This window comes from Phaethon aethereus, assembly GCF_964289735.1.
Source record: "Phaethon aethereus genome assembly, chromosome: 2".
NCBI lineage: Eukaryota > Metazoa > Chordata > Aves > Phaethontiformes > Phaethontidae > Phaethon > Phaethon aethereus.
In genome coordinates this window covers 58,951,748-58,977,749 of record NC_138582.1, presented here as the reverse complement: position 1 = coordinate 58,977,749, position 26,002 = coordinate 58,951,748, and the positions used below count along the sequence as shown (strand labels likewise).

Sequence of the window (26,002 nt, the reverse complement as noted above, 5' to 3'; positions counted from 1 at the left end):
TTGGAAAGTTTGCATCCAGAAGGGACGAGCAGGCTCATGGCACTGGGCTGGGTTGAAAGAAACTTGTTTGGTTCCTACTTCCAGCTTTGTGTAAGCTTTTGGTAAGTTAGTGAACCTACCCAGGCTTGAGTTCTCCAGCAGCAGGAGTGGAGACATACTGGCCTATGTCAGGAGCTGTGGTAAAGATAAATGTATTAATGACCAGGAAGTGCCGACATATTATAGGAAGGAGAGTAATATAGTGATATAATTAATTTTTTTAGTTAGCTGCTTGGCTTACTAAAATCCAAGCTTTGAATTTACATGGACAATGGAGAAGGTCAGGTGAGGATTCAGACAGCATGGAGTGAACCTGTCTTCTAGTTAAATTTAGTATTGTGAAATATGAATGCCTCAGCTAAATAAGATTAAATTATGATTCAGACAATAGCAATGAGGATCCAGCAACAGTTTTAAATAGTCCATAAGAATTTAGGAGTGATCAAGGTGCTAAGTAGAACAAGTCCTTTTTTTATTGTACTTTACCATGCTTTGGGACAATACTGATGGCCAGTCTTTATTGTATTCCTTTGAAAAAATGTAGTTGAGGTTATCCTGCATATTACATGGAAGAATGGTTACTCTCACAGAAAACATGGTTGAAAAATGAATTTGAAGTAGACTTCTGAAACTATAGCTGTTCTTACTGAATGCCTGATAAAAGAAAGGCTTTATATCTATGCTACTTCTTTGAGAGAGACTTTGAGGCTCTTTGAGAGTCTTCAAGATCTGATGATTGAATAATGAAGAATGGGCAAGACATGTGCTCTGGACATCCAAGTCAATGAGTCGATTATATTTCTAATGAAATGGAGTTAGAAGCCGTATTCTTTTGCCACACCAGAAACTTGCTCCAGGATTTCTGTCATGAGATTGAAAGTGCTGTAGTGTTCAGAGCATAAAAGTGAAGCTGAATCTATGCTCATCATGGCCCTGGATAAAGCTGGACTTTGCTGACACCTTCCAGGGGGTGAAAGCAGAGGGACAAGGTGATTATAGTGCTGAAAAGACTATAAAGACCAAATCCTGGAGGTGTGCAAGAAGTCCTAACTCAGCCTTGAACCCAACCGTGTTCGGTGTCCTTGAGGGCTGGAAACTGAATTCCTTGAACAGCTGCTAGGCGAACTTATAGGCTGAGTAGGGATCACAGCGTTTGACTCCAGATCTTGAAATGATTGACTGTAAACAGATTAGTATCCTGGAGTAATTGACTATTTCTTTCAGGCCTTGGATTAGTTTTGTTTTATGCTGATGAAGTCGTGTACCAAGGGAACACAGAGTTGTCTGGGATTAGCTAGCATAAGGGAAACTTAGAAACATTTACTGTTTCCTCTCCTTTTTTTCCTTTCTTCTGCCCCCATTTCTGCTGTAGGGGTGCTGAGCTTTTCCAGGCTACAATTGTCAAGGCTGTAAAGGCGAGAATTGAAGAGGAAAAAAAGTCAATGGATCAACTGAAAAGACAGTATGTATTTAATGTATTTTTTAGTATATAAATATACATACATATGCATGTATTTCACTGATTGTTGGTTTTTACCTAGCACTTTTTTATAGAAATGCTGATTAGGTTTTGAAGTACGATTTTGCAATTACAAAACTTGCTCTCTTGGCATTCAGAGATCTTAGGTATTTCAATATTACATAGTTTTAGAGTCATCTTTTCCAAAAAGACAACATGCTGCAGAATCTAAACATTCATTTAAACATAGAATCACATTTCTAGGACCAAAAGTTGTGAGGTTAACATAAAGAATCAGAGTGGAATGTGCTGACTTACCTGCTCCTCAGTGAGCCTGAAATTTTAATGGAAACAGAAGTTTCCTATAAATGAAGAGAGTGTGAACCCTCCTGCTTAATTCAGAAGGTTCTTCTAAACCTTAGAAATCCAGTGATGACAGGTTAAGATCAAGTTTTAACTGTTCCACACCCGAGTATCATAACAACATGACCGTATAGTCTTCTCTTTAAGAGATGATCTGTATCTGTGCTGTATTTTTTCTCCATTCGAGGTGTAGCTCAATTGTAGTTTTGGGTTGTCCTATTTTGTACAGTATGAATGCATGCCATGCAGATGAAATATGGGGAAAAAATCTTTCCTTTTTTCCTCTCTCTTTCCTTCCACTAATTATCCTGCTGTTCTCTCAATTTGTATCTCGCCATCTCTCAGAAGAGTAGGACAGTCAAATGTAAACCCCCTATGAAACTCATGGAAGGTGTAGCCAGATTACTAATCAGAAGTGCCACATTAACTGTGTCTCACTTGAAGGTGCAAGCCTAGATGGTTAGAAAACAGGAGACTGAGACACAGGAACTGGGTTAAAACAAAAACAGAAACTGGAACAGCAAGGGGCCTCGTTAGGGAGTAGTTAAGAGCCACCTAAATAGCCTGAAATCACTATGGGCTAAGAAGCCGCGTGTTGAGTAACGTCCTGGCCCTGCTCCAGTGGATGACAATGTTCTCATTGACTTTACCATTATGGGGATTTTGTTCTGTATATCTGTATTCCTGGTAAAATTTGCTGGATGCCTGTTGCTTCCGTTTCATTTGTGGTTCCTCCTCTAGTGTTTGAGTGCAAAATGAATATGTTAATCTTGCCTGAAAATATTCGCATTCAGCTTAACTGGCCTGGAGATCCTTTCTCTTTATACAGCCAATAAAGCCACTCTGCTTCCTACCGGGTGCAGCCAGCACACTTTAATAAATGCAAAAAGCTTTCAAAGCTCCTCCACCACAATGCATGAAAAGCATTCTTTTCATCAGCACGGCCAGAAGTTTTGAACAACCAAGTTGTCCTGACTGACACAGCGTAGCTTCAGCACCAGATAATGATAGGGAAAGAAATCTAATCGTCTACTAAATAATAGCAACTAGCTGAGGTGAAAGAGTTTTTCCCTCTCTAGTGGGTGGCCCTTCCCTAACAAATGGACAGTTTAATAAAAATGTCTAAGTGCATTTTGATCACTGAAATCAGTGAATCATTTGCTTCTAATCCAGTTGTGTTGAAAGAACTTATTCCTGTTGATTTCAATTTTTTTTACTACCGTTTTTCAAACTGTGAAAACGTAGAAGTCTTAAACTATCAGATTGTGCTAACTTTACAGGATAGCAAGAAGAGTTGAAGGTTTGCCTGCATCTGGCCAAAGCTGAACCAGTTGTATGTATTTCCACATATGTGGGACAAATGAGAGCTTAAGGGGTGAAGATGTAGCAGAAATAGTGCAGAACAGCCACATCCCTGGTTCAGAGTGGCAAGTTTCATGAAAACCACTGCATTAGGCAGAAGTCCTTTTTTCTCAGAGCTTCATTTGCTGTGTTGTAGCTCCTGACAGCAATTCTTTAATTTTTAAATGATAATAAGATAGTTGAGCATAAGAAAAACAGTCATGTAAGAGCAGGCAACCCAGCCCTCACTGACTAGTGAGTGAACATCTAGGCTTGACCCTTCCAGGCAGCCCCTTCAGAGCCATTTAACTCCTTATGTTTAAGGGCAAGGTTAATGACAATGTGGAATGGATATTTTCTTTAGAGATGTTGGAGTGTGTCTGTACGGATGTGTTTAACACTTGTTTTTTCAGGGTGGGTTAAATAGGGTGAAGGTGTGAATCTAATAAGTTTCTTCCTTTTGCTAGAATGGATCGCATCAAAGCCAGGCAGCAAAAATACAAAAAGGGTAAAGAGAGGATGCTAAGCATGACCCAGGAGTCATCAGAGGGACCGGAGATTCGGAAGGTTTCTGAAGAAGATGACGAAGGTACCATTAGTTATTTTTGTACCGTAATTGCAGTTGAGCACTAAAGACCTAATTGACCTAATACTTGGACAAGTGATAAATTGTTCTACAAAACTGTCAGCGTGTAACAGGGTTGTTAGATGAGTATCAGTTTGGAGCTTGATTCAGCCAAAAAAATCTGTGATTTTGCACTGCAAGAAGTTTTAGAGAAAATTGTTTGCTCTGAGGTTACTTTTAGTTAATGTCAGGCTGTTGGCAAAGAGCTGAATAGCAGCAGAGGCTTGTTACAGTCACTGAAGTGTTTGTGTACTTTTAAATGTTGTTTAAAACATGGGAACAGACAAAGTGATACCCAGCTAGTGCCACATTTCTAGCTCTGACTTGGGATCAGTACTTACTGGATTTTAAATTTTTGGAGCCTGAAATGTAAGGGTACTTGAGAGGAGGGAAAATATTTTCTTCTTGAAATTACAGTCAACTGTGACTGTGTGTTTTAAAACACAAAACTGAACTTCTTAGCTGTTTAAGTAGAATGCTGTATTAACTGGTGCGTAAACCAGAGTATTTCTGCTTAGTGGTCATGCTTCTGAATTATTTTAATATTGAATGTATTCAGTAGATCTGACATCTGATGTGCTCATGAAATTTTAGCTCTTTTGAGAGAAATTAAAAATTATTAATCAGTATAAGAAACATGTTTCTCATTTTGTAAAATTAATATTTGGACATATTTTATTTTAGGAGAAGCAGACAAAGAGAAAGCCAAGGGCAAAAAAAAGCTGTGGTGGCGGCCTTGGGTTGATCATGCTTCCAGTAGGTTTTCTCAATCATCTTACAAATACGTGGATTTAACCCTTATATCCTTGACCAGAATGAAGGCATTCCCATGATCTGTTTGTTTTATGCCTGATTTTATGATTGTGACTTGATAGAAGGCTTGTTTTTTTCAACAAATGATTTCTACTTCCAAATCTTCAAGGAGTGAGTTTAACCATATTTTGAACAACTTTAAATATGGTTAAACTTGAGTTTAACCATATTTTGAACTAGCTATGTCTATGAGCATAGACATAGCTCATGTCTATGACATGAGCTAGCTAGTGTCATAGCTAGCTCATGACACTTTGGGCATTCTTAGAAAAATATCAGATCAGATAAACATGTGCCAAAAAGAATTGATTTTGACCTCAGAAGTCACAACTTCCCTCTACTGCAAAGCACAATGTATTTTAAAATGTGAAGGTGAAGGTTTGCCAATGCATCTAATCTTAGTCATAATTTCTTTTTCATATACACACATCATACAACTTTTTTTATGGTTCATCAGTCATTCTTCTGTCAACTGTAGAAATCTGAGTACAACAGTAAGGCAGCAAGACTGTTCCCAGGACTAGGCTGTGTAGAGCTCAGCTGAATATCTCTGGTCATACTTTAATGTACTGTTGATGCCAGTTTTTTTGTTATTTCCGTTTTTTTGTGTTTATCTGGGAGCAAAAATGTGTTTAGCCTTGTGCACAAGAAATTCTTAGCCTGTATCACTCATATCATTGTTGAATTATGATATTTTCAATTGTTTGTAGCCCAGTCCAGGCATACAATAGAGTTCTTCCCTATGTTATGTATTGGGTAAAACAAGAAAACTGAGTAGACTGCAATCTCAAATCAAATATCCTTCTATTGAATCTTTGTTGAAGGAAATCAGTCATGAGCTATTTAATAACCTCTGAAGATATAAAAAATATTCAAGTGTATAGCACTGATCAGAGTTAAATATGAATGTATAGACATATTGTGCCCGGTCATTTAGTTTAAAAGAGTTACTCTGAGTAATACTTTTACACATCTACATATTGCTTCGTTTACCTACGTGTATTTATTTATAAGTCCAGTATACATATTTTCCAACAGCGTTTAACAGAATGTCGTATGCTTATTTCTATCAAGTCACAAGTAAACTGTGCCTCTCTTTTTACTTTCCTAAAGGGCACATTGCCACTTTAGAGAGACCTATCCCTTTTCAAAACTCTTATGAAAATTAGCTTCTTGCCCTGTAGTTTTGTTAAAAACAATGACAAAACAGATCAAAACTATAATTTGTGAGGTTTTGCTGTAGATTTTCAAGCTGCAGTGGTTTTGAAGGAATGGGATATGGTCTCTTGTTTATTCACCACTGGTTTTGTAATTAGAAGAACTGCTAAAAGAGAGACATTGACTTTGGCTTTTACTTATTTCACCCTCATTATTTAATGTTCTTAGGTGGCAACTTGTGTTTTGGTATTTAAACAGCGAGCATTCTTGAAATTATTTGCTGCAATAATGCAAAACCTTGTGGGAAACATCACAGACCTTGGTCCTGCAAACAGTGGTTGCCTGCCATGTGGCTTGCGTCCACGTTCACTGGATCATGGCACTGACAGTAGGTGTTCACAGACAGTAGGTTGTTTGTTCCAAACAAACTGGAAATAGACTGATATTCCCCACCTATCCTTTTTGAAACACTGTGCTGTAACTGCAGCATTCTGCTGCACGTGGCTGTTCATCTCAGTAAATGGGTTTGTGGCTGTGGCTGTATACATGAAGTTGCTCGAGTTTGAAGTTTTATGCCAATTCTGATGTTTAATTTAGATTTTTATTGTTATTTTTATACCACTTGTTATAATTTTATCATAGAGAAAGACCTCATTTTGTATATCATAGGAATTAAAACACAGTCATGAATTTGGGTCTGAGTAAAATGGATAGGAAACATCAGTGAGGGTCTCCTCATGGATGCTCACTCACAGTCTCCCTTGCAGGGAGGTACGGTTCCTCCTGTGCTTGTGGATTATTTATGGAGCCCCACAAAGATCAGCAGGAGTTAGGGCCACATGCTTCAAGGTCCTCATCTTCTCCTGGGGCACAGAATTTTCTGATGTAGTGCAAAAGATGGTGCTCACAGCTGGGGGAAGATTTGGGGAGCTCTTTTCCTCTGGGCGCAAGCAGATGATGAGATTATTCAGACTTCTCCTGCATGGCTCCCCTTCTGCCCCTTCCACCTCATCCCACAGGGAAAGCCTGCAAGTCCCTTTTCTCAGTAGGAGCAAGTCACATTTTGCAGTAGGATAGGGGTCCCCCAAGTCCAGTCTGCCATGAATTATCTTACCAGTAAAATTTGGTCCCTTTAGTAATCCCTGTAGGTGACTGACATAATTCTTATTCCATTTTGATGTGTGCAAGTATGCATTATTGCTATTCAATCATACCTCCCTCTTAGTTGTAAAAAAGTCGTAACTGCTACATTATAGTGTCCCCTCAAATACACTTTAACCTAAAAATTTTGGAGGGAGATCATTGTAGATTTGTTTTCTGCCAGCTCAGGCATTGCAAGTCTGACTGGGTGCTACTCCGAGCCTTTAAGGACCTGCACTGCAGTAGAGGTTTCCCCTCAATGTCAGACCTCATCCTGCTGATCTTCTGTGTGGGCAGTTTCTGATGCTGACTACAAGATACTTTTTTATGAAAGGGAACTGCAGACTGCTGGCTCTTAAAATGCATTCATCTCTTTAACGCATTTTAAATGGGCCTTCTTAGAAGGCCCTGTACCAAATAATTAATTTGCTTGATCCAAGAAATTTCCGAACTTTCTTTTCACCTCAGTTCAACAATTAGAACCACTGAAGTGGACTCTCCGTCCCTCTGCGGGGCGATCATTGATCTTAAAAGTCATAACTAGGCACACGAGGCACAAAATTCCCTCTGTGAGGGAGTTCTAGATGCTGAAGTTATGATCCAGTAGAGTTCTGGCAAATTTCACGGTGTGCTTACCCTGAGGTTTCTGCGATAGTTATGTGTGGTCATCAGTGCACAGACGATCTGTGTAGAATTCAAGGTATGATTGAATTAAAGCACTTGTTAATTTTCCAGAAACCTATAATGAGGGTTAAATATAAATTTTCAGTATAAATACGTATTGCTCCATATATCCAGATTGTGTGACAATTCATCTAAGTAACTGTTCCCTTAAATATTTCATCTTAAATGTGGAAATTATTTACCAGTTTTCACTGCTGAATGTAATGCTGTGGTTTTGATTTTTCTCTTGCTCATTCCCTTATTTTTTAATTTCTTTTGTTTCCCTTGTTCGTTCATTCATGTAGGCCTGTTACCACCTGAGAAATAAAAACATTGCTTCTGTTCAAGGATATAAGGCCTAGCTTATTCACTGTGCATCTTTACTGTATGAAGGTTTCAGAATCTTTCTGAATCCATGGGCAAAAAATTGAAACTCATTTGCGATCATGTTAATAGAATCCAAGTGATTTGTTTTAAACAAACCAAGGTTTTCCATTACCTCATCAAAGCTTAAGTGTCTGAAGAAAGCATTAACTAATACCATCCCATTCCATAGTTTAAAGAATGCCTCAGCATTTTAAAGAGAAGTTCTGTATTTTTTGTCCAGTGGTACTGTTCATGTAAATTAAATTACTTATCTGCTGGGCTCTTTTTTACTCCCTCAAATAACCATCAGTTCCCAATTAATTTAGACTTAATTGCTATTTTTTCTAAAAAATGTAACCTAGTAACTTGATATACTTCAAGGTTTTTCTTTACATTTTCTTCTCATGGTGATGTTTTCCTTACTTCTTATATAGTTCTCATTCATGCCCAAAGTATTCCTGACTAATATCAAGTAAATTGCCTGAGACCTTTTCATCTCTTGCTTCTTCTCTGTTTTCACCTCTTCTGGTTATGAATTTTTAAATGACTGGCTGGCTGTTCATAGGTCTTGAGGCAGTTGAGAATAGAACTTTTCAGAAAAATAAAATATTTTGTTTCACTTAGTGGTCAGAAGTGGAAATTATTATTTGTTTGAGACGGATAGTGAAGAGGAAGAGGAAGAAGAGAAAAAAGAAGAGGAAGAGCCTCGAAAAAAATCTGCATTTCAGGTACTTTATGGTAATTTGCTTTCTAGTTGACATCTGGAAAAAATGTAGGCTTCTCATGGCAGAGGCACATATGTTAAAGCAGCCAGTACATCTAAAGTAGACCTGAAAAGTATTGAAAATGAAATTTCTTGCCAATTTGAAATGCAAGTTTGACAAATTCCTACAGGAACTATAGTGAAATCATATCTTCAATCACTTATGCCTAAGGAAAACAAAAATACAAAACCAAAGGTTAAGAATCTGAGCTTTATTTTTTCTGCGTTGCAAAAAAGACAAGTGAGAAAGCTGACTTGCCTCTGGTGCTGCTATACAATGCTTCAGTGGTTTTCTGATTTTGAATAGATGTTATCATCCCATGAAGAAATTATCTCAAAAATAAGTGACTTTTCATGGAAAAGAATGCATACTTAAAAAAAAAACCTAATTATTATTGATCCTAGTGGGCCAGAGAAGTATATCCTTGGGTTATAAAGGGCTTAACATTTAAAATTACAAAAGAAGACCACATCACTTTCTCTCCTTTCTTTTTCAGGATAATGTTAATTAATAGGTTGTATTTTAAGTGACAGACTGTGTTGAAGTAAGAAGATATTGTAATGTTAAAAAGATAGCTGAAGTCTCCTAACTGGGTTCCTACATATAGACTGATTGCTGTTAGACAATACCAGGTATTGAATCCACTGACTTAAATGAAGAACTTGGGTGAAGAAGTTAGTGAAATACTCATGCGTATAGGATTGCTTTAATCTTCATAAGATTAAAGTTTTACTTGTTGAAGAATTTTCAGAAGTACCATAGAACTTTTTCAGGTCTGTAACTTTGAAAGCTTAGGCAAACAGGTAGCATTTTGCAGATGAGCATTCCCATCCAGATGCAAGCCCACATCACTGCAGAACTGGTGCATTACTGAAAGCCCAGTCCAAGCAAGAGCAAGAAACTGCCTCCATGCTCTTTTATTCCTTATGTCAATAGCTTTCAAACAAAGCTTCCCAGATGACATTACTGAATTACAAGAAATATTTTACTTAATTCATTCATACAGTGTGCCTTTAGTTTATATACTTACATTACCTTCCCAACTGATTACATTTGTTAAACTGCCTGTTAATTTGTAATGACATGGAAAGATTTTTTCCTGACCTTAAAAAGGCAAAACAAATCTGGATGAAAAATAATGTGATAACTACCTTTTCTTTTCTACTGTTTACACTGATTTTTTCTATATTTTGCATTTAACTCGCCTTGGACCATAAAAATGGATCACAAATTTCTAGGTCATTTTTCTTTCTGGTTTTCATGCAGGTACAGAGGAAAGTTTGCATTCTTGTTTCTGCTGATTTTTTTTTAAAAAAGATGAAAGAATTTAGTTCAGATGTGCTGGTGCCAAGCACTGAGATTTTAGAGTTCTAAACTTGAGGTCAGAAGCTAATCAGATTCTTTCATTTACTCTGGGCTTTGGGGTTTTTTTGTTAATTCGGTCTTATTTTTTAAAGCTCAGTCCTGAAACTATTAATCTGAGGATGGAGGATCTGGTCTTTATTTCAAAATTCTGGTCAGACATTCTGTACATTTGGCCAGTTCTGCCATATGTGCAACATGAAGATGTTGGATGGCTTTATGTAGGAGGGGAGTTGTATAGAACAGAAAATTGTTTTTGTTTATGAAAAGCTTGTTCACCTTTTGGTCATCATACCTTATTCACCTTCCATCAATATTCACATGGTCTTCTTAAAAATACTAGCAAAGTGACCTTGTTTGTTGTAGAGGCTGCTAAAGAACTCTTCTTAATTAGTGTAAATTGTGTGCAATAGTCACTTCAAGGGTTAACTTGGAGGTTTTACTTATTAGAGAATGCAGGCAGTTAAGAATCATCTTCTTGAAATTTTATTGTGAAAGTCAAAGATCTTTTTTCATATTTGAGTCGATGAATGTAAATTTGTTCTGAATAATCTAGATACAGTAATTCAGTAGATGCTTTTTATTAATACTTTCTTGTTTTCTACTAATTGCTCTTGCTTTGTCCTTCTTTGTAGAGAGCTATTGGGAAATTTGCTTCAGCCATTTTAGCCTTGCCCAAGTCTGTCATTAAACTACCCAAAACTATTCTTCAGTATTTAATCAAAGCAGCAAAGGTACTTGATATTTTGCGAGTGCTCAGTATGTGACCCATCCCATAGTTCCTGATGTAATGTATATCTCTGTCCTTGTCTGCATTTTTCCTCTGATACGAATGATTTAACAAAATAATGACAGCCAAAGCTTCATTCCTAGTAGATGCAATACATTTCATATATTTGGAGTGGTCAAGCCACAAGAAAAGTGGTCTATCTTTTTTTAAGTGCAGCCCTGGAGAGAAAATGCAGACCCAAATTCTCATTTTCTTCTGATACTGTTATACAAAACGGTCACGTCAAGTTGCATGTATCTTATGGACACCGTGGTAATTGATCTCAGAAAGCTGGTAAATTTTTGTAAAACACACAGTCTGCTCCAAATGCCTTCTTAGCTCTCTACTTTTCTGGCCTTCATCATCATAAAAAAGATTTGTTCATCTTCTCTCTTGTTGCCCTTGAATACATTTAGTATTTCCTACCTTTGAGCACTGTGTATCATTTTACACTCTATATATGTAACATGATATTTGTATGGAGTGAGCATTACAAATTGAGCGTACCAGCTCCAAAGCCTAAAAGATACTACATCTAAAGTTTGTCCAGTGGTAAAAACCTAAAGTAATACATATGTATGCACCCAGTCAGCTCTTAAAATATTCACTGCTTAGCATAACTAGTTACATTAAATTTATTAATCAGATGCCCTTTCTTCATTCTAATCTTCTACCCTCTTCCAAGTCAGCCTTTTACCTCTAATTTCTTTATTCACACTCTGACTGTGGCTAGAGTACAGTTTCTCAGCTAACTGTTCAAAGGTAGATGTTGACAGCTTCTGACTTTCACTAATTAATATGGTATTAGTTCACTTAAGTACCTCCATTCCCCCAGATGACCTTCATTAGAAAACGCCTATTGCAAAGCAAAGAGAAACCAGTGCCTCTGATCCCACACATTTTCTCATGTGGTGCTTGTTTTGAACAAGTCAGACATATGAAAATAAATGTACAGACCTTGAGTGATTTGGAAGAGGACCTTCTTAGCAATGCTACCAAAATAATTTCCTCTCCATTGTTGTAGATGTTCACAAAACTTAACAAAGTTTTTTTTTTCGTTTTAAATTAATTTAAAGTCAGTTTGACAGTTTTTAAAAATTGCTTTTAATGCCCCAAAGGATTTTGTGTACGCAAATTTTAAAAACATAAATAAAACAAATAGAAATTTTACTATTCTGCCCTTCAGAATAGTAAAATTGTGGGGGGCAATTCCAGCTTCACTGAGATACACGTGTGTTGTTGTCGTCATTGTCTGCATGTTTGTCTTGTGAATTAATAGAGCTATTTTGTTACTGTGCTTTATTTTCACTCTCATGTCTGCATCTGTGTGCTTCCCTGCCCTGTCTCTCTTACCAGCTTGTGTTGCTTAGAAGTAGAAGACAATGCGGTGCCAGTTGAGGATGATTACCATTTTACAATGAAAACCATAAAATTAACAGAAGAACATCTTTTGTCCTAAAGAGTTGTGGAGCAGATATAGTTACTTCAGTTTCTGTTATTCACATTTTATGTCGTATAGGGAAAAAAGATATGAGTGTTACTGCTTTTTTTCCTGTAACCTTCCTTCACAGCTTGAGCAGAACTATTCAAAAAGTTACTTTTGGGTAACTTTTTTTTTGTAACTTTTTTTTTTTACTTTTTTTTTTATTCCACTGCTATAGCATTCATAAATATTTTGGGCCAATTCCATGCTTCATGTAGTCATACAGGTCAATAGACTGTTAATCTGAGTGAGTGCTGTGAGCAGGATTTGGCCCCTTAAAATCCCCTTGATAGGTAAGTATTACAGTCTTCATTTTACAACTGGAAAAACAGTAGCAGAAGGATTCCTAAGTGACTTATCTGAAGCAACAAACACAGCCATTGTCAAAATCAGGATGAAATTTGAGGGATTCCTGACTGTCAGATTTGGGACTGTGCATAGATAGCAAATCTGTACTTGTCCCATGGGGACCTGCAGAGGGGAAAAGAAGTACCTAAAGTATGAAAAATGTACAAGCACAAATACCTGTACTGAGATATCACTACATCATGCTTTAGTTGACTGCAGTAATTCCTCTTAAAGTTGCCATTACTCTGCATCTTGCCTGTAAGATGGTAAAGTAGAAATACAGAATTAAAATGAGAGATTCAGGTGAAGTAGCCCATATGCACAACAGAATATTAATTCCCAAAGTTCAGAGCATGAATTTTTGTGGGTTCTAATGAAACTTGGTTCACCCACAAGTGTTTTCACATTTGGTTTTATGCTTGCAAAAATAGCACATGAAAACTCAGCAGATCTGCAGGAGAGGTGTTTGATTTGGGATTCAAAATATTTCCTTACCCCTGCAGACCTGAATGCCTTTACTCAAACTGTATAGTCATGCTTATCGGTTATTCTATGGCTTACTCTCAAAACATGAAAAACCTTGAAATAAATGAGTTTGTTCCTTCCAGTTTGTTTATCAGGCCTGGATTACTGACCCTAAAACAGCATTACGACAGAGGCGCAAAGAGAAGAAAAGTTTTGGGAAAGAGGAGAAGAGAAGGCGAAAAGTATCTGTGGATGGTAGGTAGACATCTGTATTTAAAAAAAAAGTTAACTAGACTGCCTGTTTGTTCCTGGTAGTGAAAGGCAGCATCAGTTTTAGAGGGCTCTCAGTTCTGGCTAGGAACTGGAAAAATGAGTTTGCCTTTGGCTGGTTGTCTTTCCCTGCCGCAGCCCGTGGCAAGGCCAGCCATAGCTATGTCCTTTCACAAAATCACAGAATTATTAAGGTTGGAAAAGACCTTTAAGATCAAGTCCAACCACCAACCCAACACCACCATGCCCACTAAACCATGTCTTGAAGTGCCATGTCCACACATTTTTTGAACGCCTCTGGTGATGGTGACTCCAACACCTCGCTTTCGTTCTATGCAATGCACACTGGGGGAGATAAAGGAGAAGAGGGGATATACATGTTTTCCATGGAGTTGCAAGACACATGGCCAGAACTTTTGCCAGATAGGAAGACTCAACACGTTGCGGAAAACATCATCTATATGAAAACATTTGTGGAAGTAGAGTACTTGCAAGAGAAAGCCATAACCCTGTAAAGGCATAACTTTATAAAGCCAATAACCTGGTAATTAACAGCATTTCTGCAGAATATGGGAGTGTAAATGCCAGGTGTTTGGCCAGAATCAGGCAGAGCAAGGACATTACCCTTTCACTCCCTCACCTCATAAAAAGATTTCTTACTCTCCGAATTTTTCTAGGGTTGCTCAAAGTGTCTCATTGTGGTGATAAATTCATGTGTATTCCTAGGGAGAGCTTTGCATGGGACAGACTTATGTTTTGTGTTTAAGAACTATTTCATGAAGAACTTCCTGAAGACCTGTAGTTCAAGTGGATCTGTAAAAAAAATTCAATTAAATAGCCACATTTTATTTCTTTTTGCCACATTTCCTGTATTGTTTCCTAAAGAAGCTTGAGTTGATACATGGGGAAGAATATCAAGAAATGTTTTTCACTTCCCATGCTATACTCACTGAGGAACCCGAATATCCATGAACCCCTAAATTCACAGTTAATTTAGCAGGTAGCAAAAGGAAAACATACAAATGTTAATAGGGTTTTACTGGCACTGTAAAATCATTCATGCCTCTGAAAAAAATCAGTTTATAAGTGGTTCATATCTCTTCATCTTTTGCTCCTTTTTTAAACAAGAAAAGAACACAGAAATTCGGAAGCTTTTTCTGGTCGGTATAGATGGGGAAGAAGAGGGCCCATTCAGGCTGAATCAGCCTGAAATATTTTTTTCTTTGATTTCAAACTTTTCCTCCGTTTGGCATCTTCACCCATCAAAAAGGGGGAGCTTTATAGTTGGAGTGCTGCCCCTGAAGCTGCAGCTGCAGTTATTGGGTAGTAGATAGAAAGAGAGTCATGGTAGTTTCAAAGCTCATGGTAGTTTCAAACCAACTCTGCTGCTTCATTTCAACCTGAAAGTCTCACTCAATTCATTTGGGCTTGCTGGGTCAGAGGCAGGAGAAGATCAGAGCACTGGTCAGGTTGCCCTTTGCAGAAGATGAAGAAAGGAGCTCGAGTGTGAGCCGGCGGAAGGTGAGGCTGCTGAGGGTGGAAGCGGCGTGACTGAGAAATTGCCTGGGTTTACACCAGCAGATGATCTTGCTCAGCAGCCTATCTAGTAAGGAAATGCCACTGCAAATTACAAGAGAGGGGTGATCATCCATGAACACCTTCGCTGGCAGGGCTGTCCCCTCACCTGAGCCCTTTAGAAATGGAAATGCGCTTTCTGTTATAGTGGTAGGCGAGGAACCAGTCGCTACTGCTTAGTAGCTGTAACTTTTCTAGCTTGAATGGCATTTACACCCGCACTTCCATAGGTGTAACGCTCGCTGTTCCGCTCATTGTTTTCAACAGGTGGTACTGATGCGGACTGTGAAGACAGTGAAGAGGAACCTGTCAAGAAGAAATCTGACGGGCCAGGTATGAAGGCAGAAAGAGGGTTTCTCTGCTGTTACGATGCAGTTGTGACTGGTGGCGTAAGCAGCGTTATCACAGAGACAGCGTTGCAGTGGTCCCAGGTTTGGGTGAAAGCCACAAAATTCACTCTAACCTGTGCAGTGAGAACTTCCTAACTTCTTTCAGGTTTTCAGTTGCCAAATTTACAAGTCCTGAGCGTAGGAACTTCTACTCCTAGACTATTAGCTACTGCACTCATTCTCTGCACACTTTAGTAAATACATCTGCAGGCTCAAACTTGATCACTTCCTGTATATTTTACTTATAGAACAACTTACACCTAAGCTTAGCTTCCAATCCTGATTGCATACAGCCTTGTGTTAAAATCTCCATTGATTTTGGATGTCTGAAGTGTTATTAGCACAAAGACCTTGTGTTTTTTTCAGTGTGTTTTGATAAGGTTAATATAATGGTTTTATCTGGTATTCAACCATTCAGCAAGGTACAATAATATCCTCTGAAAAAAATGGGATTTTCCTGATCTTACCCATTCTCATTCATAATCAGACTTAAGGATGTTCTGTACAACAGAAGAAATGCCAGCAGTCTGCAAGATCTTGCTCATATTGAAAGTTTTCCTACAAAGACGTGTAATAGATCATAAATCTAAGCTTGGCTCTTTGTTTCTAACTGGAGTAAAGGAAGAAAACAGAATCCTCTCTTAAGTAAGTCTTTTTCATGGCTTACCTTGAGTGAGACTTTTCTTCAAAAGCTATTTTTCTTCTCTGTTTAAAATTGGTTACCACAGTTCCATTTAGAATTGTATCCCTGAGTGAGTCACAGGGTACAAGGTGGTACAAGGATGTGGGAGATGTCATTTCTTTCCCACAAGAGCAGTGTTCTCAAATAAATGAGTTGCATTGCTATAGGGTTTTTTTGGTGGGGTTTTGGGGGCTTTTTTATTTGTTACTTAGTGGCAATGCAGTTACCTGTGTTAAAACACTGAAGTGAATCACTGAAACACATTCTAGGGAAACACTGTTGGTGCTACATGGGAGTTAGGGCAAGAGAAGGAGGTTTATGATTCATTTATATTGGAAATAGTCAATTTAAGGTGCTTTATAGTTTTGTTGAAATACTTTGCCCATTCCTACGTAAAATTTCTTAAAGATGATGGTTGGAAAAATTATATGGTAATTGTTAATGAAGCATTAGATCAAATCCTGTCTCACGCTCTCAGGCAGAGAGGAGCCTTCTCTGCATTTGACCCTTTAAGTTAGAACAACAGTCTCTGCAGAAAATAAATATTTGTTTCCCTTTTTGAAGATGTTTAGATGCAATCGATCCCCAAAAGATTATTTTTTTTAAAGTTTTGGAGAACAGCAAAGCTGCCAGAACAGCTACAGCATCATTAAAAATGTATACTAAATCACCTCCAACCCAGAGAGAAAAATGACCTCTCAGATTAGACTGGAAGAGCTTGGCAAAGCACTGTGGTGAGACTATGGCATGCCAGTGGTGGTCAATAATAAAGGTAATTTTAACCTGAGAGCTGCAATTCTCCTGAAGTCAGTACCAGAAATTATATATTTCAGAGGAAGAGTATGGCTTAAAAAAGAGCGTTTATATGTTGTATATTTTTGCGTATGAGTGCTACGTTTTCTTTTAACCTATTCTTAATATTATCTGGAATTCAAAGGAAATTAATGCTCCTTGAAGTAGAAACAGCCTTACATTTAATTTCCCATGGCAAGATTTCCTCAGCTTCAAGACCTTCATGTTGAAATATGGGTGAATAAAATTTAAGTAGATAAATCATAAAATATCTCCAATTCTAAGTGACATAGAAAAAGCCTGAAAAAAAGGGCAAAATATTATTGAAATAATTATATGACCAAGTGAAAGAGGCTAAATGCTCTTATGTTCAGAAATACCGGACCAGTGCCATGGTATTGCTCAGGTAAATGGTAGGTACTGCCATTTCGGTGTCCACTTTACAGGAATGTACCACTAATGAGATTTTTCCTTAGTTTCTCTCCACACGTATGTGCATACACCCCTGCCTGCACACCCAGAGACACGTGCATGTTCCTCCATAGGAAGTCTTTTGCTTTATTAGAGCTTCACCTTTGCATTCTTTGTAAGGAGTGAACGTGCGCTGCACAAAGTTTTGCATGCCATCTTGTGGCACACCTAAGAAGTGAGGTTGTTGAAAGCATCGTGCTTTGGCACATAGGTTGGCTCCTTGGTATCTACTTCAAACATTCTGTCCCCGCACGGCAGATTAGTGACAATTTTCTGTTACTTCTTAGGCTGGTTACTCTAAAATTGATCTTTATAGCTAGTGCTCTGGGATTTGCAACCTAGCAGGGAAAACTAGCTCTGGAACTGGCTAGTTGGAAAGAAATTTTTCAGTATTTGTGCAACACTATATAAGAACTGTAGTGTGGTGTGTATGTTTGTGGGTGGAATAAACATAAGCTGAAAGAGATGCTTTTTGGGTGAGAAATGCAGTCACTAATGCTAACGGAACTACTGAATTGAGAAATTAATTGAGACAGCCATGCTGAGCAAAATAAAGGTACTGTTGTTGGTATAAACCCAAAAGCCCTACTCATGCAAAGGTGTACTGTTTTTGCAAAATCGTGCAAAAGAAACATTTTATAAATTATTTATATGATTTGTCCTAGCTGGGATAGTTGATCTGAGATCACTGATGACACGGTGCAGCCTATTTAAAAAAAGACAGGCTTTGGAAACAATGAATACAGAGAGGTGTGTTTAGGGAGTTGGAAAATGGGGAGAGATTCAAAGACTGTTTAGGCAGGTTAGACTTTAAAACTCAGCTCAGGGAGGTTTAAGCACAAAAGGCAAACCCTGTGCAGAGAGAAAGGTGCACAAGTAAATAGACAGGTAAGGGGTTCCGCTCAACATTCTGGCTGAGCGGCTGCTGGGATCACAGGAGCTGGGGATGCTGAATAGCTCTTGGGAGATGCCCAAATCTTCTGGTTTCATTTCGCAGACCTGTGCATACAGCGTCTCTCTAAAATCAGGGATTGCTTCTATGATTAGTGATTGCAGGACGAGGGACTTACGGGGTAGAAAAGGGATTCCAGATGATAAGCCTAGACATACAGGCAGGAAAATGGCCCAGACAGCCAAAAGGTCTCCATGCTTCTTCAGGGATCCCTTACTGTGACAGGGTCTTGCAGCCTGGATTATTATTATTAGACAATAAAGGAAAAAAGAATCTAACTCCAAGCAGAAATACAATGAAAGATATTTGTGTTCATTAACTCTCTATGTCGCTTTTCCTTTCCCTTAGATAACATCATCAAGAGGATATTTAATATCTTGAAGTTCACTTGGGTCCTTTTTCTGGCAACACTAGACAGTTTTACGGCTTGGCTTAATTCCATCTCAAGAGAACACATCGATATCTCCACTGTGCTAAGAATCGAGCGCTGTATGCTGACCAGGGAGATTAAAAAGGTAACGCCTTTGGTCTTTTTTGTCTGCTAATGCCATTTCCAGCTCAGGCTCAGTGAAAAATGAAAGGTTGTCTTTTCAGATACTGTGTTAAGGAGAAAAATCATAAAAATCTCACTTATGTGTGCATTTTAAAAATAGATCTGCACTCTTTTACTGCTTGCTGTTTTATAAATATATAAATAATAAATGACTTGATTTATTATCTGGACACAAAACAAATTATTGGAAAAATAATTCTTTGAGCGGTGACGTAAGGATTTGGCTGAAACACTCCTGTGATAAAGTGTGGTTTTGAGGGGACAGGCTAGATTCAAGTAGAGAGGAGAAGGCATGGCATTTTAAACAGCTCAAAAACCACCTCAGTCTGCACATTTCAGTCTTTTTGTAGACCAACTTGCCTTGGAAATGACTGACAACATATAGGTATAATTTTCTTTACTCGCAGTAAAGCTATGTGGTCCTCCACAAACTATTTATCTATTAATAAAACCCATTATTATCGAAGATTAATGTTGACAGTGTAACTAGAAATGTATTTGGATCCTCAAAATGCAAGTAGGTGATACCCTGAAGTTGGATAAAACTCTCATTTTAAGCACAGGTTTTTTTACATATGTCACTAGCTACCCAACTATTTCTGGAAACCTGGCATAGAAGCCTCATTTTTAGTTGTTTCTAGTTTTTGTTAAAAGCTGCAGACTGTCTCAGAGATAAATAGGATGAAAAGGTCAACAACACATTAGTACTCTTGAACTTAATAAAGCCCCGTGTTACCCAGCCACTGTGGACGTCTGCTGGCACAATAAACAGGCTGCCCACGGCACCAGGAGGTTCGAGAGGCAGGCTTTCCTGCTCAGAGAGAATCTGTACCCAGCCTGGCCAGAAGGCACCGAGCACGAAGAGCAGGCTGCTTCAGCGTTAGTGATTAGTTATTGCTATTTTCACCAAGGTGCCCAATAGTAAGCAGATAATAATAACAGTAGCAAATAAATAAATTGTCTAAAAAAAAAAACCAACCAACAACACAACACAACAAAACAGAGCAAAAGAAACGCGGCGTATTCAGAGTAAATCCTCGTCTGGAGTATTGTCCCAGCCTGTGACGATGGATGGTTTAAGGCACCCTAAACCAGAAATTGCGTCTGGATCATTATGTTTAATAGTACCAAGAAATCTATATTCTTGGAGTTCAGCTAGTCTCTTTGTAACCCATTTTTAATGTTGGATTAAGATCCTACAATACAGAGTTCTGTAGTGTCATTCCATATGGTGTGCTTAAGAGTACTTCCTCTTGTTCATTTTAAACCCACTTCCTGATCATTTTGGGGTCTCTTGTAGATCAGAGGTATATTCCATTTTGCCCTACTATTCCTGATTGTGTAAATCTGCATGGAGTCTTCTCCTCAGAAGAATTCTTTGTTCCCAATAGATTTATTTACTTATTTATTTAAATTTAATGTTGCCAGCAGCCTGATGCTATTTTGATTACAATAGAGGCCATATGTCCTTGTATAGGCTGGTATATCCTGCTTCAATCCTAAATCTTCTGGTACTAAGGGCCCTTCAAAGAATTTCCTCCCCAGTCAATAGCTTTAAACTTAAGTTTTTTTCCTAGGATCTTCCTCTCCTCTTCTGTGAAATATTGGTACCCATGAACATCAGAATCATCAATATCTCCATAACATTCCCAAGTCTCTGTAGCAGCCCCGTGGGTGTCATTGCTGCCCAAGAAAGGAAGCTCCTGCTGCAACCATCATGGTGACACGTTTCTATGTCTGATGTGGAGTCAGGGACAGTTAACCTGATGTATGAAGTTCCTTTGGTCTCTCCTCCAGCTACAGAACAACTTGAAATTGAGTCTTCCATCAGTTGTGGGGCACTTTTGCTGTCACAGCTCTTGTCCTTTATTCCAGGCCTACAGTCGAGCTAGAATGTAGCATGTGCCATAATTTCAGAGGTAGGCTGTCATAATGTCACAAACATTTATTAATGCAGAAGCAACACAGCTTGTGTACAAACAAACCTAATTAAAAACCTGAGTTTCAGATTTTGTTCTTAAGATTTTTTTGACAAAACTCCAGATTTTGAAAATTTTAGATTTGGGACAGTGCAGAGGACCAGAGTTGAAATACTAGTAACTAATAATATTAGTAAAGGGAATATGGGCAGTGTCTTAGGGTACTTTTATTATTTTAGCTGGAAAAAGTCCTTGCATAAGGCTTCGTTACAGGTCAGAAAAAAGACGATTCAAGAATAGCAATCTTCTCTCTCAGTGTATCTTCTGAAGTTAATGCAACTGGCTAGTGGAATGAGTTGGATGTGTTTCTCCCTTAGAACAGGCTATGAAATTCTCAGTTTTATTCTTATAACACACCTTTAGAATTCTGGTTGCACTATCATAGCCAGAAAGACTTGACTCTTTGCGCAGATCTGGGTTGACAGTTCCTTTCATGAACTTGCTTGATCTTCAAGTCACAGAGAAAGAGTAAAGGTCTTCAGTGTATTTTTCATGGTTTTTCAACTGCATCCATACTTCATGAATAAATTCTTATTTTGGGGCACTAATGAAAATCTAGATCAGTTTGTACATGACCTGTTTCTTTTTTTTTTTTTTCCATTTTAAAAATCTGCTACTGACCACTAATAAGATGTATGGTTGTTCTTGTTCTTAGAGTCAGTGAAACTATCTGAAAGAGGTATCTCAAAAGCTGCTAGAGTACAGGTTGAGTCATGGTCCCAGCCCACACCTCATTTTCATGATGAATGATCGGCAGTCCACCCAGCAGAGTTTTGTTGGCTATATATAGCCTGAAATCACTTACATTGCTCCACTTTTGCTTGAAAACCCAGCACTTTGTGCCGTGGTAATTTAAGTCAGAATCCGACTTGCAGCCTGAAGAGGAACTACTAGTGGAAGTTTATTATTTACAAGGAAGCTGTTTGCACAGTCCTTAATCTGTTCCTTTCCAAATGACAGAAGAAACCGGTTACTTGAAGAATACGCCTCACCCCTGCCATGTACCTCTATCTCTACTCTCTTCCACAGGGAAATGTTCCAACACGGGAGAGCATCCATATGTATTACCAGAACCACATGATGAAACTTTCTAAGGAGTCAGGACTCGACTCAATTGATAAAAATCCTGGTCAAACTTCTGGTTTGCAAGCATCTGAAAGGATGGATAGTTTAGATTCAGCAGCTTCTCGTGACAGTATCTCCAGGTATTGATTTAATTTTATTTTGTGAATGATAGAGGGATCATGCAGTAGACATAATTTTAGATAATGTCTAAGTACTGATGAACTTTCTAATCAATGTTGAATCCTCTTTTTGATTTATCCATGCTATTTTAATAGTGAAAACTCTGCTACAGGTTACTGTTCCTTTATAGTGTTGGCTTAACTCCCTTTCCACTGCATAACTACTGCACTGCTTTCTGTTTCCCCTAGAATTAGGAGTCATTGACAGGGGTTCTGATCTTGTAAAAAGTAATGGAAAATAAGAGCCTGATGAGGATGCTTATGGCATGCTGTTTTAGGAATTCGGGCGTGGAGTTTGGGGAATGACCATTCATTGTGAATATTTTGTCTTTGTAAAATAAATTGTTGTCTGTTGCCCACAAATCAAAAAAGGCTTTGTATTGAGCCAGATTCTGGATTTGAGAAAACAAAATCCCCCCTCATACACTCAGGGCAAAGATCATCTGAAGAGACTCATTTCCTAACTGCTATGATTACAGTCCAGCAGAGCTACACAGTTTGTGAATCAAATACCCATGCTAGTTTAGGAAAACTACCTTCCTCATTCTTTTCTGAAGACGGATGCTGTCAAGTCCCTTGCCAAAACTACTGCATGCTCCTGCCATTCTGTGCACACAGAGGCACACACATTCGCTTCCTTCTCTTCCAGAGGCAGCCTGTTCCCACTGTGTCCCTGGTGTTCTTGACTTTTAAGAGACTGCAGAAGTTGCCCAACATGTCAGGGAGAAGGGAGGGCTTTGGAAATCCAGCTGGTCCATATTCCATTGCATTCTGCTGTCTCCTGTTCTTCTCTGAAGTGTGGCAGTATCATATTGTGTTTGATACTCCCAGCAAACTCTGTAGCTTCTGTGTACAGTAAATTATGCTTAGCTTTTACTAATGACATATGGGTAGATGTTAGCAGACTGAAAATAACGAGGGGTTGTCTTCCTTTCTGATGTTATTGAAAAGCAAGTGTAAGAAAGCGCCTGTGAGTACTATGCTTCAACAAAATATTCACAAAGTGCTCCCCAGGGTGAGCACTGGCCTTTGAGAGGTTCACTCCAGTAAAAACACCAAATCCGAGGAAATCTTTCTTGGTGGCTAGCTACCCAACTAAGCAACACCTTTGTGTTTTGTCTCAAAGTTTTACAGGAGTCAGATGACATGAGAAAAATGTAAAGCCAAATTCTATTACCAGCTCACTTGGAGCCACTTGGATATCTGCAGGGCATAATTTAACTCCACAAAGTTCAGTCTCACCTAAAGAAAGAATAATAGTACCAGTCCTGCTTTCATTAAATAGTTTTTGGTCACACTGTTTACTATAGATAGAAGTTATCATTATTATACAACCATGTTAGCACAGGGAAGCCCATTTCCAATGAGTTGTAAAAAAGAAAGACAAATCTTGTCATTTTCGTGTGTAAATTCTGCCTCTTCAATGAGATAGTATCCAGTGTTGAGCTCCACTTAATGTCTTTTTTTTCAGAATAACCACGCATTTGTCACCCTGCTTTGAGCGTATTTACACATTTAAAATATCTTTTCAAACTCAGAGAAATCAATGGTTCTGTGAATCTGCTTTGCAACAGAAAAAGTTAAAGCTTTCACATCTTACTGTCATCTCCGTTTCCTCAGAAGATGTCACAGGACCTATCAACAAAGGAATAGCAAAGGCAATATTATGACTGATTTCTCTAATCTCAAATTCTCTTTCTGGTAATGAAAAATCAAATATTCTTGCACTAAGAGTATTTACAAATTGTGCACATCTACTATAATCATAATGACCTGTAATTAGAGGAAGCAAAAATGAGTCTGTTGATTGAACGATAATGCCATCTGTTTATCGGGGTACCCTTGCATGTCTCTTCCTGGGATGGCAAAAGTGCTTATGAGCTATTTTAGAAATGTGAAATTTTTTAAACTTCATTTTTGTTTATTGAGTGATTTTTTTAATTGCCCAAACAAGAGAAGGGAGCATTTTACATTTCAAAGTAATGATTTCCAGTAAATGGAAAAGCAGCTAGTTAAATCTAAAGCATCCCTGTGATCATGGATCTAGGATTGCAATGAAAAACTTTTGGGAAGGGGCAGAGGGTTTCTAACCAGCATTCTGGTTATCGTTCTTCGGTTGCCCTACACAAAATTCTGTAGTGGACATTAGGTCCATGAGTAAGATGGGCATGTCTGGAAGTACACAGGGCTGCAGAAGCATAGAAGCTATTCCACTGTAATAATACATATTCCTCAGTACTCCTACGGACAGGAATTACTGTAGATATCTGCTCAGTGCTCTAAACACTGGATTTCCAGACAGAACAACTATCCTTATGAGTTGCAGGAACTGTAAATTTCTTGTGAAGTCCAGGGCTGACCCTTATACACCTTATCCAGGGATAAGTCATTTTTCTGTACAGTAGCTAGAGGTATAAGGAGTTATTCATAAATGTAATTGTTTGGTTTCTCTTTATGTATAAATACGCTCATGTGTCCTAAAGGCAAAGTGCAAAGTTCATATGGGCCAGCAGGAGAGGAGACTGATGTTGATCCTTAACAAGCTCTTTGAGGAACACCACCAGAAGCGATTGGGAGCTAGCATGGTAGAGCATTCGCTGCCCTTTGTTTCCATTTGACTGATGAACTGCTTGTTAGATTAAACAGCTTGTGACTTTCAGTAACATGGTTGGGAACTTACTAAAACCAGTTGGCTGCTTTTATGGGACTTTGTCTATGATTATGAAATATCAGCTAGATGCAGGTCCTAAGTCAGATTTCAGGATATCCAAGGTTTTGTATTCAGTTCAGTTTGTATTATTTTTTGTCCATCACAAATAACATACTCAGTTCCCAACTCTACCCGTGTGTAGGCTTTTATAGGAGCTGCAGGTGGGAGCACTTACTCCTGTAAGAGTGAACATACAAGTGTGGTCAGGGTGTTCATGAAGACCACTTTTCATCTGTGCTTCCCTCACCAGATGGGAGAATAGGGCTTGAGGCAGGGAGTACTGGAGAAGTAACATTTGCCTTGGGAGGCAGGAGAAAGGATGAAAGTCTCAGTTTGGGGCTGGACCTGGGCCTGATTTAGGAGTGTGAGTAATAGGAAATGTTTGGAATCCTTGTTTGCAGGTGTGGGGAGTGTAGTGGTTTATAAAGGTAATGCCAGTCAGTAACTAGTCCATGAACAGAAAAAAAAAAAGAAAAAAATTGTAAGTTACCCTCTAAGCTAATAAACTCTCTGGGAAGAGTAAATTTGTTTAGCAAAAAGGAAGTCATAAAGTAAGAAATTTCCTGCTCACCAAGGATAAAAACAACTCAGCTGTATATATTCACATTTGAAATGGATACCCAATCAACTCTATATGAAATGATTGAATTTGGGGCTTTTAATAAACGTTCAATTTAAAATACTTAGTCCTTGAACAATTTCAAGAAGCTAATGCTTTTCAAGGTCTCCAAGGACAAAATCAAAAGTCACTCAGGAAGATGTGCTTGGATTAAATTTATGTGATAGTCAATGACTGAGTCAAAATCAGCTTTGCCAAGCGTAAATCTCTCCACTTTATTGGTGTTCTCATTTCCTCCATCTTGAGAAGCACGTTTCTGAAGTATATAAAGAATATACAGACTGTGCTACAGGTGTCATCTCATGCACATCTCCTGACATTTAAGGATGCAGAGCAGCTGCTCAGTCAATAATTCTTCTGACGATTCATCCTGCATTTAAAAGGGTTTGGAACCAAATTATTGCAGGGGCTCCGTCTGGGCAAATGTTTTTATCTGTTTGGATTAATAGATGTTTTTTCCTTTGATTTTTCTGGGACCCAGGTCAGAACTTACATGTTTTGGAGGGCAGCTGGCATATGTTTCTTCCATTGAAAATATATGAACGGGCATGTGCTACTTTGATTTCAACAGCTGCTCTGCTTATGGCCCTTGGAAAGTTCCCTTTGAA

General features: G+C 38.3%; 1 protein-coding gene across 1 annotated transcript in view; it reads left to right on the top strand.

Moving 5' to 3' along the window:
• The window catches only part of PIEZO2 (piezo type mechanosensitive ion channel component 2), a gene marked incomplete at both ends in the record, with an annotated part of 313,493 nt that overhangs the window by 263,763 nt on the left and 23,728 nt on the right, over positions 1–26,002 (top strand). Inside the window, 9 exons of the mRNA XM_081996437.1 lie at positions 1,412–1,501; positions 3,670–3,791; positions 4,512–4,583; positions 8,592–8,695; positions 10,729–10,827; positions 13,302–13,413; positions 15,271–15,336; positions 18,638–18,804; positions 21,851–22,026. Of these exons, the coding sequence (XP_081852563.1) occupies positions 1,412–1,501; positions 3,670–3,791; positions 4,512–4,583; positions 8,592–8,695; positions 10,729–10,827; positions 13,302–13,413; positions 15,271–15,336; positions 18,638–18,804; positions 21,851–22,026 (1,008 nt within the window). The remainder of the gene's footprint in view (positions 1–1,411; positions 1,502–3,669; positions 3,792–4,511; positions 4,584–8,591; positions 8,696–10,728; positions 10,828–13,301; positions 13,414–15,270; positions 15,337–18,637; positions 18,805–21,850; positions 22,027–26,002) is intronic.